A 19858-nucleotide genomic window follows, 5' to 3' on the forward strand; every position below is an offset into this window, starting at 1 on the left:
CAAACCGAGAAATAGCTTTGTCACTCTGTGTGTAAATACTCAATGGTATTTGCATAGTCTGATCTTTTTTCTTTTTTAATTGATTTTTCATGATCTCCTCGGTTTGTGTTCTGCTGACGGTGGATCTTTTAGAAACTGGTTCCTTGAAAATATTTAATCTATATTTCACAGATGTCTGTGAAACCTAGAGACAAGGAGAAGAAACCTCAAGAAGCAAATCCTGTTTAAGCGAATTTCTTCCCAGCAGGAAGCAAGTGGGAGGTAATTAGCAGGTTGGACCCTTATAACTTGAAGCCCAGCTTTCTTGGCCTCCCAGGCTCACTCAGCCTCTCTCCCCCTCAGGAATAAATGAATGAGTCCTGAGACAGGGGCCAGGGTAATGGAGGAAACACGAGGGTACCCGGAAGCGGCCCACGGTACAGAATTTAAAATCCTTCTTCAAAGTCTCCTCATAAAAACTCTGCGGCCGAAGGGTGGGAAAGCTGAGAAAAAGCCCGAGAGCCGGGTCAAACGGGGATAAACACTCCGCGTCCCGATTGCGCCAGAAGGGCTTCGAGCTCAGTAAGTCCCACCCACGCTCGGAGCGTTTGCATCTCCGCGGAGCCCCTTCCCACCAGAAAATGTGTTCGCTTCGGGTTCTCTCCTCAGTTTCTTCTCACTAAGGTTGGTTAAGTTGTGCGCCCCGCCTCATAAAATGGTCATCAATGAAGAGTCGGGACTCCAGCGGCCCCAGCCCCGGGGCCCTTCGTCCCACCCCGCCCCACTCCACAGCCGCCCGGGGACTAACGCGGCGCGGCCCGCGCGCAGGAGGAGACCCGCGAGGGGCAGCGGCGGGAGGCGCACACTCGCGGCCGGCTTCCGGCAACTCAGGGGTTACCGCGAGGCAGAGGCGCGCGCCGAGGGGAGAGGCGGTTGCTGACAGGTGGCGCCTGCGCACTGGGAACGCTCATTGTGCCCCGCAGCTGCCGAACCGCCCGTCAGTCCGCCCGCCAGCCGCCCGTTCTGTTCGTCAGTCTGCGAGAGTCCGGTGGCGGGTGCGGAGCCTGCATCCGTTCCCGCGGCCTCCTCCTCATCCTCCCCGTTCCTCTCACCCCCACCCCACACCCCCTTCCCCATTCCGGCTCCGTCACCCTCCCGTCCCCCACACTCAGGACAAGAATGCCCTGCCCGGAACAACCCAGCAGCGCCTAGATGGCTTTGGTCACGGTCCAGCGATCGCCTACCCCCAGCACCACCTCCAGCCCCTGCGCCTCGGTGAGTCCCTCCCGGCAGCCGCTCCGCTCGCTTCTGTCACTGCGGCTCCGCTTTGCCTCAGCGGGTCCCGCCGAGCGCCACTGCGCACGCGCCGCGCCGCTTCCCAGGCCTCGGCACTCGGCTGCCGCGAACCCCCCGCACGCCGCGTCTTACAGACGAGCTGCGGGAACTCCCGGACGTCGGGGTTTGCCCCCCAGCGCTCTGGGCACCTAGCTCTCGCGGTCCTCGCCCGAGCCCCCGTGGCACGCTTTCCTACGGCTTGAGCACTTCCTTTCGGGAATGAGTCATTCTGGCTTTTCACCCTCCCCCTTCCTTTTCTCTCTGTTGCTCTGCTGCAGGGAGAGGACCGCGGGACTCCTGCGTTGCCCCTAACACCCACCCACGGCCCCTTACCCACACCCGTTTCACGGACCCGTTCCGTACCCGCACACTGCACACCCCCCCGTCAGCCTCTCTCCCTGCCTTCTCCAGTCACTTGCTGTCTCTCTCGTGCTCCGTACTGTTCGTGCTCCCCTGGACTGCCGAACGGTAGTTACTCCTCGGTTTCTTCCCTCCTCCTCTCCCCCAGAGGGTGGCCGTGGTCTCTGCGTCTTGGACCTCTTGCCTTTCCTCTCCCAGATCCCAAAGCATCTGCTGCTGCATGATGACCGGTGCCAATTCACATCGTACAGACACTTACGCTTTACTCATTGCTCAGGATCGTTCTTGTGCTTGGGTCGTGTTTGTATGGCTCGTTAGTTCAGATGCCTCTGCCAGTGAAGCATGCTGCCAGCAGGAAAATACCCAGTAACCAGTCTTTTCCTGCTGGGCCCTTCTTCCCTCACCCTACCCCCACTCCTGTACACTCTATTCTTTTAGGCTTTATTTTTTCAAAGTAGTTATGTTTCAAAATAAAATACTGCACCAGCTAGCCGAAATGGGATCTTTAAAAAACATCCAGATGTTTTAAGGAAAATAGACTAAATGAAAATGTGGGCAAATGGAAAAACCATCTTGAACTTTAGAACTATAATTTTTAAAACTGTGTTGGTGGATTTAGTAGTTTCAAGTTGCAAGATATTCAATAAACACTGTGCCACCATCCACTGTAAAAAATCGGGTTACCCTTAATATTTATATGTTATCTGGCTTGTAATTTCAACATAGTTTCCTGAATTTCAAAATTTTGTTGTGTACAGTGGTGGGTGGTTTCTTTCTTTCTTTCTGAGCTTTCTTTTGCACTTTATGTGACCAAATTGACAAATACATTCTAGAAGTGATTATATTTCAGAGGTTAATTTACCTTATGTTGTTCCAGAGTGCAGAACTAGGATCCTTGCATAGAAGTTCAGGAAGGCAGATTTCCAATGATTGTAAGGAAGAATTTTATAACAATGGAGTAAACTGCCTTGCCCATTGCTTAAAGTATTCAAGCAAAGGCTGGAGGCCTTTTGCCTATGAGGTGATAGACAGTATTCCTGTAATGGGGGCTTGTAAGGTTTTTCCCAACTCTTAAAGAATCTGTAATTTGAGAATAATCTCACTTCAAAGCTGGAAAACATTTTAAGGTACTCTGAAGACAAGTATCATAGAGATAGAAATTTAATATACAATACTTTATTCTTATGTGGTACTTTATGCTAGTTTTTTGAAAGTCATTAACATACCATCAGACTATCTTAATTCATTCCACTAGTAAATTCTTTGAGGATAGTGGTTACCAGGATTGATTTTGTTTGAAAAGCAACTGCAGGTTAGTAGAATCATGCAAATAAACTAGACACCAGTATTATAGTAACAATTTTCACTGGACTTTGTTGAAAACATTTATGCTGTAATAATATATGTGCATATGGAGTTATCATACTAATTTCCTTGAGGTGAATGATTAGTATACAGTAAGGCCATATCTCCTTGATGTGATTTAACTAGCCAAACTTGGTTATTTTAGAGTCTTGAGGTATGTTAATAGTCACTTCTGACATAAGTAATTAACTTGGTCATATGGTAAGCTCAGTTGTTGAGCTGAATGATATTTCTATATCTACTTGCTATACTAGCCTGGTTATTTACGTTGTTTATTATGTGGCCCAGGGTGCAAAGGAATGCTGGGACTGGTCTGTGTGTGTGTGTGTGTGTGTGTGTGTGTGTGTGTGTGAAATCAACATTGCTAATGAGCCAGTTACCTTTCCTTTTAAATTGTCTTCCTGTTACACTTCATCCGGAGCTATGTTCAGTGGAGTTGTCTCCTGGTCCTTGTGTTCCATCCAGCCTGTGTTCCGGGATGCTTTCTGACTTCCATATATTTACTGTTGCACCTTTTGCTGCACGAATAGGTTGAGTTATTTGTTTTAAAAGAACAAGCAAGAAGAATGTAAAGAACCATGAGAGGAGAGATTTAATTTTGTGAGGCTGGAAATTTAACTGTTTATTATATTAAGCATTTTATTACACTTTTCCACTATAGGAATTATAACATTTTAATACTGTCAGTTTTTTGGTATTCTTTCATTAGGGATTAAACAAATCTATTGATCACCTACTAGGTATGATAGACTATTGTAGATGCTAAGATGTATAAGAGATATACTCTTATCAGGATCATGTAATCTTGGGAGGGAGAAGGAGGGGATGAGAGGAAGAAAAAACATGAGGAGAGAGGGTAGAAAAGGAGAGTGAGGGGAATGATATCGTATGCACATGGACATTCAGTTTGTAAAAGCCATAAGTATTGTCTGAATTCAGATTAAGATAAATACATTAATGGCGAAAGTAACATGAATCTCTAAATCTCTTGGGTTTTTCTCTATGCCAGGCATCATGCTAAATGCTTTACACGGATTGACTCACTTATTCCTCACAATATGCCCAAGGGAAATTGCTATTATATCCATGTTACAGATGGAAGAAACTGAGGCAAAGAGCTATTAAGGAATGTGCCCAGTGACACTCAGCTGTTGAAGCTATAACTGAAACCCAAATGTGTCTAACTTCAGAATCTGCCATCTTTTTTCGTTGTGGTAAACCGAAGAAGTATACAAAGTAGGTGGTTCTCAGGGCTAGTTGAAACTAGCCTTGAAGAATGAGCTAAATTTCTATAGGTTGAGAGGGAAGCTGGGAAGTAGAGAGTATTCTAGGTGGAGAGAAGCTGTATACACCAAGGAGACTTAGAGGCAGAGAAGTGCAAGGCATATCGAAGGTCTTAAAAAACCAGTTTGAGGAAGGATTTGTTTGGAAAGAGTAATAAGAGATAAAGGTGAGGAGGCAGCTAGAGCTGCACAGGGACTGCTGAGCTTAGGAATTTGAACTTGATAGAGAAGGTAATGTAAAGTCCTCAGAGATTTTTGAGCAGATATGATCACTGTGGTGTTTTAAGAAAATTAATCTTACAGCTGTGGGCCAGAGGGATTTAAGAGGGGGAGAGGCCACAAGTGGAGCCTGTTAGAGGCTGTTGCAGTAACCCAGGTGTGAGAGATGATAAAGGCCTGAACTGGGAATGTGAAGTGGTAATGAAAGAAAGGGGCAGATGTGAGGGCTTGTAGAGAAGACACAAAGGACCCAGGGACTGATTGTGTAAAAGGGAGGAGGAGTCAGAGATGCCAGCTCTAGGAATATATTGTTATTCCTAGATATTAGAGGTTTGCTATTTAACTGGCAATTTAAGAATTATCTCTTTCCCTCCATTCTTTCTGGTATGAATTTTCAGAATGGATACCTATATTGATGTAGGGTCATATAGACACAGCGAACTTTTTAAAAAATCCCTTAGTTTTCTGTAGTGCTTTACATTTCTCAGAATACGTTTGTGATCATGATCTAGAGTTTTCTAGAGCTGCCTAATAAGTTATGCAAGGCAGGATACCAAGGTTAAAGGACTTGCTGAAGGTTATAGAACTGGTTGGTGTAAGAACCTGAAGTAGAACTAAGTTCATTGTCTCCTGGTCACATCTCTTTCCATGGTGTGATAAGAGAAAGAATTTATGAACTTCTGATCCAGAAAACTTGACTGCCAGTATACTAAAGGAAGCAAGACTTGGCATACAATCAAGGACTCACACTCTCTTTGGAGTTCATTTATATTGTAACTTCTGCTACCTAGAACAGAATTATCCAAGTCTGAGCAAATCATTTTTAGGTGATACCCTTATTCAAGGCTTATTATCTCTTAGTTTACACAGAATTCTTAGAAAGTTGGCTATTTAGTTTCCTTACTTTTAGAAGATTATTACCAATTGCAAAATAGGAATGGAGAGTGGCAGGTGCTGCTAAAGGCTGGCTCCTTATAGTTCTGGGAAATGATAGCTGATGGTTTTACAGCAAGAGAGGAGGAAGAAAACCTATAAATAGCTGGCTTAAGGAAAACATGTAGCAGTTATGACTACTTAATGTAGGGACAAATACCCATCTAAGATTTAGTACTCCCTCAGAGCTACTATTAACGGTCATAATGATGACCCTGAAAGCTTAATCTCGTTTTGTCTTGATTTAAGCAGTCAGGATTGAACGAAGTATATTTTTAGATAAATATTCATCTAAATTTCACCAAAGTTTTGATGTTTAAGATGCACATTTTAATTAATTTGAAAATTCATTACATATATATCTTATTTCCTGGTGATGCTGGATAAATAAGATATTATGGAATTATATATATTCAATGTGACCACACCTCTCTCTATAAGCAGAGAAAATAAAATCATAGCAAATATAAAATTGATTTATATGGAGTATAAATACTTTTAAAAGTGATACTTTTTCATTTTCTTGAAGACAGCTTTAGAAACTTAATGAAACTGTAGAAATAATACATGACCATTGTAGGAAATTTGGAAAATACAGAAAAGCACAATAAAGAGAATAAACGGTATGTGCCATAAAGCTGTATATATATTTTACATAGTTGCAGTGCTGATGTATATATAATTTTATATTTTTTAAGTTTGATATATATCATAGATTTATTGCCATATCACTTAAATGGCTGCATTGAGTAGTTATAACTCATTCTAACCATTCCATTATTGATGAACATCTAGGTGTTTTTCAACTTTTTTCTTTTTTTGCTATTGTAATTTCCACTGCAGTGAACATCATTGGGCATAAACATTCAACTGCAATTTGGAACATTAAGATTTCAAGAAATAAAATTACTGGATGACAGAGTATAAACAATTGAAGACTTCTATTACATATTTATACTTTTTCTATAAAGGTGGTTCCAATTAATGTTTATTCCAACCAGCATAGTGTAAAAATGCTAATTTCTCTTAGTCTTATTTATACTGGATATTCTCATTTCATTTTTAATCATTAGTAATTTTTGAGGATAAAGATAGTTTGATATGTATTATTGTTAGGTTGAATAGTTTTTCAGGTGTTTATTAGGCATTTCTATTAACTTTTTTTAAAAAGATAGTTTTTAAAAATTTTTATTTATTGATTTGAGAGAGAGAGAGAGGAAGGGAGAGAGAGAAACATCAATTTGTTGTTCCATTTATTTATGCATTCATTGGTTGAGTCTTGTATGTACCCTGATCTGGGATTGAACCCACAACCTTGGCATAGGGGGATAACAGTTTAACTAAGCTACTTGGCCAGGGCCCAAAAGATAGTTTTATTGAGTATAATCTACAAACCCTAAAATAAAACTATTTTAATATATACAATTCAGTGATTTTAGTAAACTTAGAGTTTATAGAGTGCAACCTTCACTAAAATCCTGTATTTCTATTTTATGAGTTGTTTATTCTTTTCAATCTATATACCCTCTTGATAAATTATGAACATTAATCCTTTATTGTATTTATTAAATCTACTTGCTTTTTAATTGTTTGTATTACCCTTAGCATAGAGTTTTGCTAGCAGGACTTTTAATAAGCCAACTTCACTTATCTCTTCAGCTTTGTCTCTTCCCAAGACCCTGCCTTGCACACTGCTCAAACTGACATGTCATGCTCCCTTTTATCTCTAGGCTTTGGACATGCTGTTTCCTTTACCTGGAACACTTTTCCTTCATCTCTTTACCTGACTATTCCGACTCATCCTTCAGGTCCCAGGTTAAATGTCATTTCCTCTGGGAAGCTTCCCTGACTCTACTCCCAGGCTATGGCAGGTGCTCCTTCTGTACACACCATAGCACCCTTACCCATTGTGGCTCTTACGTCTTTATTGTACTTAGTTGTTTGACTGCTTATCTCCCCAACTAAACTTTAAGCCTGGGACTGGGCCTACTCATGCATATTTTTGTGTTGCCAGGCTAAACACATTGGATGCGTGGATCAATGGATGGATTGATATAGTCGTATTTAGCAATCTTTTCCATTTTGAGTTTGTCCATTGTTTTTAAGGATTGTTCTGTTTCCAGAAGCCCAAAGAATATGACCACCTTTATAGCTTTTATACAATTGCTAAATTGTCCTTCAGAAAAGTTGAATCAATCTTTGTTGACTAGTTATGTATAAAAAGGTCTGCTTCACTGTACCCTCATCAGCCCTAAGTATCATCATCATCATTCATTTTCTTTATCATAAGAGCTATTGTTTATTGAATACTTACAGTGTACCAGACACTGTGCTGAGTACCTTACATGCATTATGTTATTTAATTTTTATATCACTCCTGTGATGTAGGTATTATTATTTTCTCTATTTTACAGAGAAAATTGAGGCTCAGAGAAGTAAAATGAATTGTCCAAGATGATAGGCCTGGTATCTGATCCCAGAACCCTTTCTCTTAACCACCAGTATTTTATTGCTATTTTAATTTACATTTTAAAAATCAGAGGTTAAACATTGTTCCAAATACAGGATCTAGCAGAAGGAAGGCCTACTTGAGTGTGGTTGGTAGGGTAATAATATTGGTGTTAATAATTTATAGTTTTAATTTGAACATTTCACCTAAAATATCATATGGTATGCTCGAATGTGATATTGTTATATTTCAGAATTACATGCCTATGATTTCGTAATAAAAGAGTTTGTAATTAAAAAGGGGCGTTATTTATGCCAGACCCTGTATTTATCATATATGTTTTATATTCCCTGTTTTGTAAGTCATTGATATGATTTGCCCAGCTTTCTCTGTGGATGGTTATTTTTGCTATATTGATATGTAAATATTATTTATACACTAAAAATATTAACCTCTTACTGTTATATTGCACATTTTTGGGTCAGTTTTTCATTTGCCATTTTTTGCTTGTTTTTGTTTTATTTATTTTGATGTACAGATATTTAAAAAATTGTAATGCCATCACTCCGAAGTCTTTTTTTCATGTTTGTTTTTCACACTGTTTTTCTACATAGTTTAATTTTCCATCAATAGAGTAGAGAAATATTCACCTATATTTTCTGAAGTTGTCTTATAGTTTATTTTTAGTTTTAACTTTAATCATCTGAAATTAATTTTACTACATGGTATGAGGTAAATATTAAATTAATTTTGTTCCAAATAGTTAACAATTTGTCCCAGTTCGTTTTATGAAGTAGTCACTCCTTTTTTCTAATGGTGTATAATTCTACCTCTGGGAAATACTAAATTGGAGTATAAGCTAGAGTGTGTTCCATTGCTATTCCCACAGGAATTTTGTTAGTTTAGCAGGTATTACTTAGTATTCGTTAAATTGCGTGGACAGGAAATAAACTTAAACTAGCTTAGATTTTAAAATTTGACTCAGGTGCCTGGGAAATCCAGAGGAAGAGCAGGCCTTTAGTACTCAAAAGCTATCTTTGGGTATCTCATCCTCATCCTTTCTACCTGGCTTTAAGTGAACGGGAACAGATCTAGATTATCCCAGTCTAGAGAAAGGCACTGTGAAGAGCCCACACTATATAGCACTATTAATATTATTCTTGGTTCCAGCAGCTGAGGGCTTTACTGTTTTTCCATTAAATGCTTGCTGTCAGGTTGGCTACACGGTTCACATGTTCATGTTTTTCATTTATTTCTTCATGCATTCAATAAAACCTAGGTGAAGTAGGGAAACTAAAAAAAGACAAAACAAAAGGATATGAGTATTGATAAGATTCTTTACCGAATTTGAAATATGCCAGGGAGAGACCTAAGGAATCTTGTTAATCAGCAAGTATTTAATGAGTGCTATTTGTGCAGGTAATCTCATCCGTTCTCTTCCTCTGGCTCTCAGCAGAGTCCTTTTCAGATACTTTAACAAACTGCCCTGCATTTTCTTGCCCAGCTGAGCAGCACAGGTGCTGTTCACAGTGCCCCTTATTTTCCTGTTTGTCAGGAGATGTCTGCTGAGGTGATCTTGGCTCTGAAATGTAATGAAAGGTCCCATGGTTTCCTAAATTTCCAGAGAGATGGGAAATATTTCACTTACTGAGTGGGAGAGGTTATGCTTAGGAATAAATGGAGAGAAATCGTGTACTGTGTTCCAGCCTAGATTATGGCTGTGTGATTCAATTAAAAAATGATAATTTAGTACCTTTTTGTATCCTGTACTATACTTGATTCTGAAGATATCTACTTATTTACTCCAGGGATGTCAAACTCATTTTCACTGGGGCCACATCAGCCTCCCGGTTGCCTTCAAAGGGCCAAAATAATTTTAGGACTGTATAAATGTAACTACTCCTTAACTGTTAAGGAGTTTAAATCACATTTGGCCCTTTGAAGGCAACTGCGAGGCTGATGTGGCCCCAGTGAAAATGAGTTTGATACCCCTGATTTACTCTTTCATGCCAGAATTGGGGATCAAGCAGCCGATTAGTCCCTGGCTTCAGGAAGCTTAGCATGTAAGTGGAAAGATTGTTATTAAATAAGTAGTTAGAATACATTGTAGTAATTACAAATTATATAAGCTTTGAGGAAGAGAAGGCCAACAAGGACTTCTAGGTTGAGCCTTAAAGATTGAGTGGTAGTTGGTCTGCAAACAGAAGGTTGGGGGTGAGTAGCAGGAGAGAGGGAAGCATTCTAAAGCATGAACTGAAGGCGCAGGGCTAAACATTGGCGTATGCTGGGAACTACAAACAGTATGGTGCTGATGCCATGTGAAGTGCAGAAAAGGAGGTAGGAGAAGTAAAAATAATTTCTTCTCAATTGTAACATCTAGGCACTTACTTTTATCTTTAATGAAGTATATGGATTCTCTTGGCTTTCCTTTAAAGTGCATTTGTTAGAATTTGTGATTATGGGAATATATAACTGTCCAAATAGCTACCATGTTTCACATGTTTGCTGTGCTGTAGTCACTGGGTTTGGCACTAAACAGGCATCACAATCATTTGAAGGAATATTATTGTTCCCATTTTACAGATGAAGAAACTGATTTTCAGAGAGGTATCTAGATCCCCTCATGTAGGAGTGGCAGAGCTGGGATTTAAACTTTGGTTGCCACACTCAGAAACTAAACTACCTTCCAAGTGTTAGAATTAGTCTCTGTGTCTAGGTGCTGTTTGAGTTGCTTCCATTTTTTAAACCATTTTGCTTCATGTTTATCCTGCTTTAGCTTGAAATCGCTGCAATTTGAGTCATTTTGTGGCTTATGCCTTCATACCTGATAAACTCAGGTCAGCAGAAGCTTGTTGTGAGCCTTCTCAAGCACTGTGGGATTATAGAAAGCATTATCCTTGCCTTAGAAGTTGGGGCATGGGGGAGCAGCTGTAAACTAAGCATGTAAAATAAAAAAAACCTAGTACGGTGAGTACAATAGGGAATAATGGACAGGGAATGTAGAACAGACTGATTGGAAAAGATGGAGGAGCAAAAGATCTTTGCAGCTAAGAAAATGAAAAATATGTTATTTACTTCTAAATATGGATTCCTTTCATTTTTATTTATAATCAGAAGCCAGCTTTAGATACATCATGATTATTGTAAGAGAGAGTGTTGTCTGAGGTATGGTAGCCAGATTCTGAAGCTTCTATCTTTGGAAAGTGTGTGTTTTTAGGTATTACCTTGCCCCTCACCTCTCCCCCCTACCTTTCCCTGCTTAAAGAAAATAAACAAACAAAAAACCAACAACCTCTTTTTTCCTGATTCAGACAGTTAGCAGAATATATAAAATTATGTTTTTTAAATTCAGTTTTTAAAAAGATTTTATTTATTTATCTTTAGAGAGAGCGGGAAGGGAAGGAGAAAGGGAGGGAGAAAAACATCAATGTGTGGTTGCCTCTTGCACGCCCCCTACTGGGGACCCGGTCTGCAATCCAGTCATGTGCGCTGACTGGGAATCAAACCCACAAACCTTTTGTTTCAAAGTCCGGTGCTCAATCCACTGAGCCACACCAGCCAGGGCTGAAATTATGTTTATAGAAGTTTAATGGAAGATATCTCTGCACAACTTGCACACTGGAGCAATGATTCTCTGTTTGTTGCTTCAGACAGTTTTATAGAAATAACAATTTTGGAGAGGCTTTTCTAAATGATTCATGCTAAATTACGATATTTAGCATGTCTTAGACAAGAATTAAAATAAGCCACAAATTAGCTTCTCATATTATCTTAATCTATTAAGGAAGCTCATTGATTCTTTGGAGTTTGAGAAAGCAATTGTGGTTTAGAATAAAAATAATATCTGCCAGTGGTTCTGATATAGTCCACATGGGGGTGGGGAACCCTAAAAGTATTTTCATTTCTTTCTTCTTAGGCCTTCAAAAATACCTGTAGCAACATGAAGCAATCTAGCATAGTGGCGGTTTTGAAACTGTCTGCCCGAATCTGAATCCTGGCTTTTCAATTTGCTAGACTCAGACAACACACTTAATTACTCTATGTTTCAGTTTGCCCATCTGTAAAATAGAAGTAATAAATAGTATCTCTTTTACAGAAGTAAACATTAAGTGAGATAATGCCTGGCACTAAATAAGCATGCACTCATGAAGTATTAGTCATTTTTATAATGATGGTGATTTAGGGTTGCTATTTGGTTATTAAGCAATATTTCATTATAATACAAATTTGGTGGGGAAGATATTTGCTTTGTGACTATAATTCAAATGAATATTTTAGGAGTTTCTCTTTTTTCATTTAAAAATTATTTTTACTCAATAGCTTTATTTTTTTAAATTACAGAATTTTTGCTCTTGTTGTTAATCTCCATGGCAAAGTATGTCATGTATGATTTTGTAATGACCTGGAGCACCATACAGAATGATTAATGCAACTATAATCTTGAAAAAATCTTCTCTTGAGAGCTCATCAGTGTACTAGGCCATGCTTAGCAGCCTATTAACCTATCGGATGTTTTACTATATGGTAGGACAGATCATTGCAGGTGTTCACCTTAGTTTGTATAGGCAAATCAGCCTGAATATGTTGGCATTTTTAATGATCAAGGCTATAAATCATGTGGTAAAATAGAATAGAAGTTGACAGATTTTTTTTAAATACAGAGAATCTGAGGACACTGAATGTGTTTATGGGTTTAAATATATCTTTGTACAAGAAAACAATAGGTGGGAAGAATGATTTGTGTAATCCAGCTATACCAGGCAGTTGGCAGTTGAAACTGAATGCAGCTTTGAGAAGTTGCATTTCCAAAGCAACTGAATGAACTTGCATAACAAGAGGTCTTTGGTTTAGACGTTGGTTGCATTTGGATTACAGTTTTTACTATTGAACGCTGTCAGAAAAGAGAGACAACCTATGTAATTTTTTCCTTGAAAGAGTAATGAAAAAAATTACACTAAACTTTCTGAGTCCAATATTTTTTTAAGTTTTTTTCTAGTTTGTTTCTTAGTGCATTTCTATAGAGCACCTTGTGCATCTTTTTTTTTTTTTCTGAGTCCAATATTTTGATTCATCTTCTAGATCTGTCTTATACCAGAAGGGACCCAAAAAATACCCAGAATTATCTTCTGGAGGGTGGGCCACTTGTAGTACATACAGTCTTCCCCTGCTAGGTGAGTGTTCTAGAAACACATCTGTATCAGTGTATCAGCTGGCGCTGTTGTGAGAGGCTGTATTCGGCTTCAGTGAATTATTTTCAAGATTCTTTCAATACATTTGCCCATTTCATGATGGGTGAATTACCAGCGCACCTGCCCACACCGCCCTGAATGTTCAGCAGTTTTTGCCCAAAAATGGCATGGCTTCCATGTCCCACCCTCCCTATATACCTGATCTCTTCCTGAGCGATTTTTTTGTTTGTTTCCCTGGATGAAAAAAGTCCTCAAATGGAAACATTTTACCTGTTTCCAGTGGAAGAGGTGAAACAAGAAATGGCAGAAGTACTAAAAGGCATCAAAATTGATTAATTCAGAACTGTTTTGAGCAGTTTTTTATAAATAAATTCTGGGGCGGTTTAGCCCCTCCCCACCCAAACTGCAACTTTCTCAACTCTGAGCATTTTTATATTAATTCTTTGGTTTTCAGTTAAACTTCAAAGGAACTGTAGACTGTAAAGGAATTCTCATTAGGCAAGGTGTGGCTGAAAAATCCAGGAATTTCTCCACTTGCCTACAAAACATTCTTGCAAGATATGGAATCTTGATAAATAGGACTTTTAGTAGAAAGAAAATATTCTTAGGAAATTTCCACTTAAGCATCATTTTGTAGGATTTTAATCTATAAGATTAAAAAAATTAAGAGAATTTTATTAAGCCAGTGTTAAAAAGTCATCTTATGTTCTTGTAATTGCCTTGTAGAAGACTATAGTTGTGGTGCAAAATGAAAAACTTTAAAGGTACAAGGATGATTTGAACCTCTGTGTTGCATGAGCTTGTTCAAAATGCCTGTCTGCTGAAAGTTAGAAATGAGATGTTCCTCACAAAATTAATGTTTGGTTTGTTTCCATCTGTCCTTTGAGGTGATTCAAGGCACTTAGAGGAGGACTGTGTTTTAATAGGCCCGGGGCTTATACTTCCTTTTTTTTCATAGATTTTTTTCGCTTAATTGGATTGCATTCATTTGCAAACATTTATTAAGTATCTACTGTGCACAAGACTTTATATCATTTAAGCTGCTAGTACAGTCTTCTCTTTTTAAAACCGGTTGCCTTATCTGAACATGTGATTTAGAAAATTGGATGATTTGAGGTTCTGTGTTTTATTCTTTCTTCATTTGCTGATATACTAAAACCTCTCATTTTATTTTGTACTTTTTAATTCCATATTCTATTTGTGGCTCACATTTCTGAAATAACTATAATAGTGGTTCTTTCATTAGGGGAAAAAAAAAACTTTTCTGCAATAGTCATGTGGACTCCAAAGTGAAATCTTATAGAATGAGGTCATATATAGTCAGTCCTAAAGTCAGTGATAAAGGGAAAAAATTATTGAAATGGACATCTGCCTTTGGAAAAATTTGAATGCACAAAAATGTATTTGAAAATATATGGGTCAATAGTTGAGAAAATGCCTCTTATCAGGTAGTTATTTCTCAACCCCTCCCTAAAACTAGGAAGTTCTCTTTTGTCATTTTGCTTTTTGCCTACTTCACTTCATTTATTACTGACTTTCCAAAATACCATTTTGCAAGTTGAAAGTAGCATTTCTTTCTTTAAGATCAGCAAGCAATGTGACAGTGAGTTTTTTTAAATCCTGCTAAAAGCCTTATATTCTTCTGAAGAAAATATATTTTCTACACTGATCCTCATTATACTTTTCTTCCCTGCCAAATCCAGACCCAAAAGGATAGTTTCCCTCTCTGGATAATTTAATAATGATTTTATCTCTGAAATACTTGTTCTCAAGAAAATAGGCTGCATCGTAGCATAGTGGTTAAATTGGCCTTAGGTTCTGGAACCAGATCCTGGAGTTCAAATCCCATCTTTCCCACTTACAGGTGTAAACTGTAAGTTTGGACAAATCACTTTTCTAAGCTTCAGTTTCCTTATTTTATGGGATTATTGTTAGCTTTCATAAAATAACTAAATGAGTGCTTAACATAGTGTCTAGCACTATAGCATAGTGAGTATCCAGTAACTGCTAATGATCACTAATGTTAAGTGGATTTAATTTCTTTGCTTCTGCCACAGTATCTCATATAATATTTAATTTTAAAAGATTATGATAGTTGGCTTCTAAAGCATAGTGTTGTATGAGTCTTTACTGGATTGTGTCAATTGGTATTTCTCTCAGATGCATTACTTTATGAGTAGTTTTACACCCCGAGTAGAAATGGGCATAACCATCTTTGAATGGTAATGAAGTAATGTGTGATGAAGTACATTTGAAGATAGTGAAAACTGTAGTTTGTGGTTATCTACAAGTACCATTAAAAGTATTAAAGTTCTTTTTAGGTAAAGATGCAGTGAACTTTTGCACTGAGCATATGAGTCTGAATTTAACGCTCAGTGGGCACAAATACGTGATGTTTTAAATAATTTAGTCCTTCATTTCTATTATTTATCAAAGGATTGACAAGATACAGTCTTTTGGCAGTTGAAATATGTGTCATTTCTTAAAAATGCTTCTAATGAAAGTCTACATTATTTAGCTATACTAAATGACAACCTTCTTAAAATGTCCCACAGCATCATCCCTTACTTGTGACATCTGGAGTTTTTGTGAAATTCTGGCTTAATAGCTTTGTATATCAGAACCCTAAACCTTTTACCAGTAATGTGCAGTAGTGGTGCAAGCTTACCTTGCTGAGACTCCTGAATCACAACCTCAATTTCTTGTTTGGGCAATTCGGGAATACAATGATTTTTATATTTCCTTGCTACTTCTATGTGAGAGATCCAGGAGGTTTCTTGGGCCTTTAATTATTATTAAGATCTTGGGGTTTATTCATAAATATTGCTTCCTAGGATTTCACAGAATTTCAGAACTCGAAAATCGACTTTTTAACTCCTCATTTTACTGTTAGTTCCCAGAGTTTGACTTCAGGGATAAAGAATAACACTGCGTTGGGAAGATTTAGGAGAGCGTTTACTATTGTAAAAACCTTGTACTACATCATTAGTAGGGATTGATTGGAGGTTTTCGAAGATGCTGGGCATTCAAGTGGACACCTGACATCTAGGCTAGACATACACTGAGGTATAATATAGAACACCACACATTTAAATGTGGCAATGGGATCAGGCAGGTGACCGAAATTAGTGAAACTGGACAAATGGGGCCTGTTGTATGTTTGAGACTATACACTCTTATCATCAGGGGCTGCCAATTGTGACCAAGTGAGTGTAGACCTGATGTTGCCAGAAAAGTCTTCTATTTCAAGAAGCCCTAGTAACACAGATTGTTACGTGAAATCTCCTCATTTTTAAATGTTGGTAGCTGAATTGGCTGGAAGTGACTTTGACTGCAAATAACAAAAGACCAAGGTTAAACCATAAAGAATATTTTTGGTTTATCTAGCAGAAATCTAAAGATATATAGTCCAGGACTAACGTAGTAGCTTAACAGTGCTATGTAAGGATTCAAGTTCTTTATAACTTTTTGTTCTGTCATTAATAGTGTATTGGATTCCCATTTTTATGCTAGTCTCCACATAAAAGATATCTTTTGTGCCTGCAGGCAGTACATCCTTATTTGACTGAAGAAGGGGTAAATGGTGCAGTGCCAGTAGGTAGCTATACCTTTAATTAGGAAAGCAAAAGTTTTCCCAGAAACCAATCCCCCATTCCTAGTAGACTTCTCTCTAAGTCTCTTGCCAGAACTAGATTACATGGTTGCCTCTAGGTACAAGAGAGCCTAGGAAAGCAAGCATATGACTTTCCGTCTTAATCATTGAGTGGCAACAAGGGAGAACGATGTTTAGGATGGATGTTGTCAAACTTTGTCTATCACAACAACTAATGAAGATTCAAAGAAATGTATGTAGAGGGTTAAACAGACCCTATCTGTGGCCCATCTTTATCTTGTGAGCCACCATTTTATGAGAATTTATATCATTGTTTTCCTCCCACTTTAGTACTCTGTTACTCATTCCTTATTTGTGTCAATTAGTTATTTTACTAGGTTTTCAGGGTAACCTAGTAGAAAAGAGACATCTGTTTATAATGTAGAAAAACATTAGAAAACTTGAATGTAAGTCCTGGCATAATGACTTGCTAGCAGCATAGTATTAGACAGGTTTACTTAATCTTTCTGAGCCTCTCATTCTTCGTCTGGAAAATGGACATACAGTATTGCAGTATGGCGTAGTAGTCAAGTGCAGAGGCTTTGGAAGCAGAAAAACTTAAGTTCTCAGTAATCATCTAACCCTCTGTGTATGACTACCATGTACCTGTCCCTGTTGTTTTGGCATGTGCTGACCCATATCATGTCTTTCATCTAGAAGTTCGTTCTTGAGAACTTTTGTTCTTTGGGAACATAAGACTCCTTACATAGTGCAGGCACATTGCTGCTATGAATAATAACAATCTTAATAAGGACCAATAGTAAATAACAAACATGACAATAGATACAGCATCATATGAAAATTCAGATCACAAAATCAGCCTTGCAACCAAAGTCCTTTGGGACTTTGTGAAAAAGGGCAGCATGTGCTCTCTGCAAGCTTTAAATCAGGCCTGCATGAAGGGGTCTGCAACCTAGTTGTGATGTAGCAGAAATGCTTGGCTTTGCAGAAGACAAATACAAGGCCACACTGTTAGGAATGCCCTGGGCTTGGTACTATAAATAATAATAAAGATAAATTGAAAACAAAAGACCTAAGTTAGAATTCTATCTCTGCCAAACTAGTTGCATAATCTCTCTGCATGTTAATTCTTCTGTAAAATGGGGTTAATAATTGAACCTACCTCCCAGAGGCTTTATAAGGACCAAATGAAATGCAATGAAGTCCCACCTTAGTGATTCTAAACTTAGCATATAAGGCAAAAATCGGAGTCAAAATTATCCTTGGAAAAAAATCTCTTAAATCACTTACAAAGAACAATATGCATGGTTTGGGGCATACAACTCTATAACTCAGACTGTCTGAGGGGACATGGTTTCTCCCATCTCATGCTCACTTTGTTACATGCATTTGTCATATGTAATGGTAGGTGAAATCATGTGCACTGTCACATAACATATTTTCATTCATATTAATTTATTGCCTTTTGAGCAAATATTATCAAATTGGTGTAAATTAAGTGCATGTTGAATGCAACTCCAGAGTTATTATTTGTGAGATGCTTAGCATAGAACCTGGCCTTCAAAAAATGGTAGGTGGTGTAACTTACAAGTGCAGCATATGATGTTTGAGGATGAAGAAATTGAGGTTGTCCAGGGCTTATCTTGGCTCCCATTGTTCTATGTTGTGTGCAACATAGAACAATGATCATTTTTTTCCTGCCATACCAGTCAAAATATATAACAGATGAGTGTGGCCAAAGGAATAATGCCACTATTTTAGGGATAAGGATAGATTATTAATTGTATTTCAAGGGAAAACTCTAATGTAACTGTCTCAAAATTACAGGCCAAAATGAACATGATCCCCTGAAGTAATATGCTAATTTTACTTTTTTATTGTTTAAATTGTGAAGTATATCATATGTACAGAATATTTTAATTTTTTAATGCAAAAATTTTTGCTTTCAAATTTATGATGTAAAGCTTTTCAAAGGACAAAGTGATATTAAATGGAATACAAGGTGTCTGGAAGTCCTAATGATAAAATTCATTTGGGAGTCATTGATGAAGGATGTTAACCATTTTCAACTAAAGCTACACTGAGCCATAAACAGTTTTACAGTGTTGCTCTGTTTTATGGTATTGACACGTGTGTCTAACAAGATATACCACTGACAAGAAAAAGTACTTATGACAAATGCAATAACATAATAATCTTTGTACACATACTCTTTAAATAACATGCATTTGTAGCTTAACATACTTTGGGACTTCGGTTGCTTGGGTCAGACTGTGGTGCCCAAATATAATGAATCATACATATATAGAGTAAGGCATAAATGATAGCTTAAGAAATTGCTATGTAGAAGACATAGTTGCCTCCCTTTTCTTGGAGGAAGTATTTCTTTTTTCTGATTACAGTGGACAGAGCTATAACTCTGAAAGATTCCTTGAGGATTCAAAATTTAAAAGTAAGAATAACAGTGATAGACAGTAAAACTCTAAGAGCAATAATATGCTTTTGTTCAAGTTCTGCTGAAAGTAAAGTTGTCTAAACTTGTACCTTATCACTTGTTGCTTGGTATAGGATTGTCTTGTTTTTAAACAAGGAGGAAAATCTTGTTTTAAGGTGACTCAGAGTGACGTAGTATATTAGTAACGGGGTGGTGTTTCTTTGCTCAATATGAACACGAGTAATAACAGATACTGGCAATTTTCCCATGAAATTTAACTCATCTTGGGAATTCCTAGGAATCTGTGTTTATAATTACCTGGTTCCAGGAAATCTTAATAGTAAGAATAGTTACATATCACTTCTATATGACCATGAGAATTTAAGGTGTGGCATTTATATGAGTTATAATTAGCTTATACTTTTAAGACTTTAAATATCTAGCAGTCTCTCTTATCTGTGATTATTTTTCTCCCCCTATCTTTTAAGAACCATTTATCTATGATTAGATAATTTATCCATTTAAAGTTAATTAAATTCAGCTACTGAATCCTATTTTCTGTTTTTATTAAAAAAAGATTTCACTGTGGCTATGGAACTATGGTAACTTGATTTTGATATCATTATAGCTATACAGATATTACCATGACACCCAGAAGTATGGTTTGCTAGTAAAAGGAGGATATGATAAGTATGGAGA

General features: G+C 37.8%; 1 protein-coding gene across 3 annotated transcripts in view; it reads left to right on the plus strand.

Annotated features, from left to right (window-relative positions):
- The first annotated feature begins 957 nt into the window (after positions 1-957).
- Positions 958-19858, plus strand: part of SSH2 (slingshot protein phosphatase 2) — a 233294-nt gene continuing 214393 nt past the window's right edge. For 2 of the 3 annotated variants that reach the window (XM_024565153.3, XM_045199208.2), the window contains exon 1: positions 959-1254. In XM_024565153.3, the coding sequence (XP_024420921.2) occupies positions 1192-1254 (63 nt within the window). In that variant the 5' untranslated portion in view covers positions 959-1191. Of the gene's footprint in view, positions 1255-19858 lie in introns of all 3 variants that reach the window. The other variant, XM_053911812.1, reaches the window with a different exon arrangement.

This window comes from Desmodus rotundus, chromosome 9, assembly GCF_022682495.2.
Source record: "Desmodus rotundus isolate HL8 chromosome 9, HLdesRot8A.1, whole genome shotgun sequence".
NCBI lineage: Eukaryota > Metazoa > Chordata > Mammalia > Chiroptera > Phyllostomidae > Desmodus > Desmodus rotundus.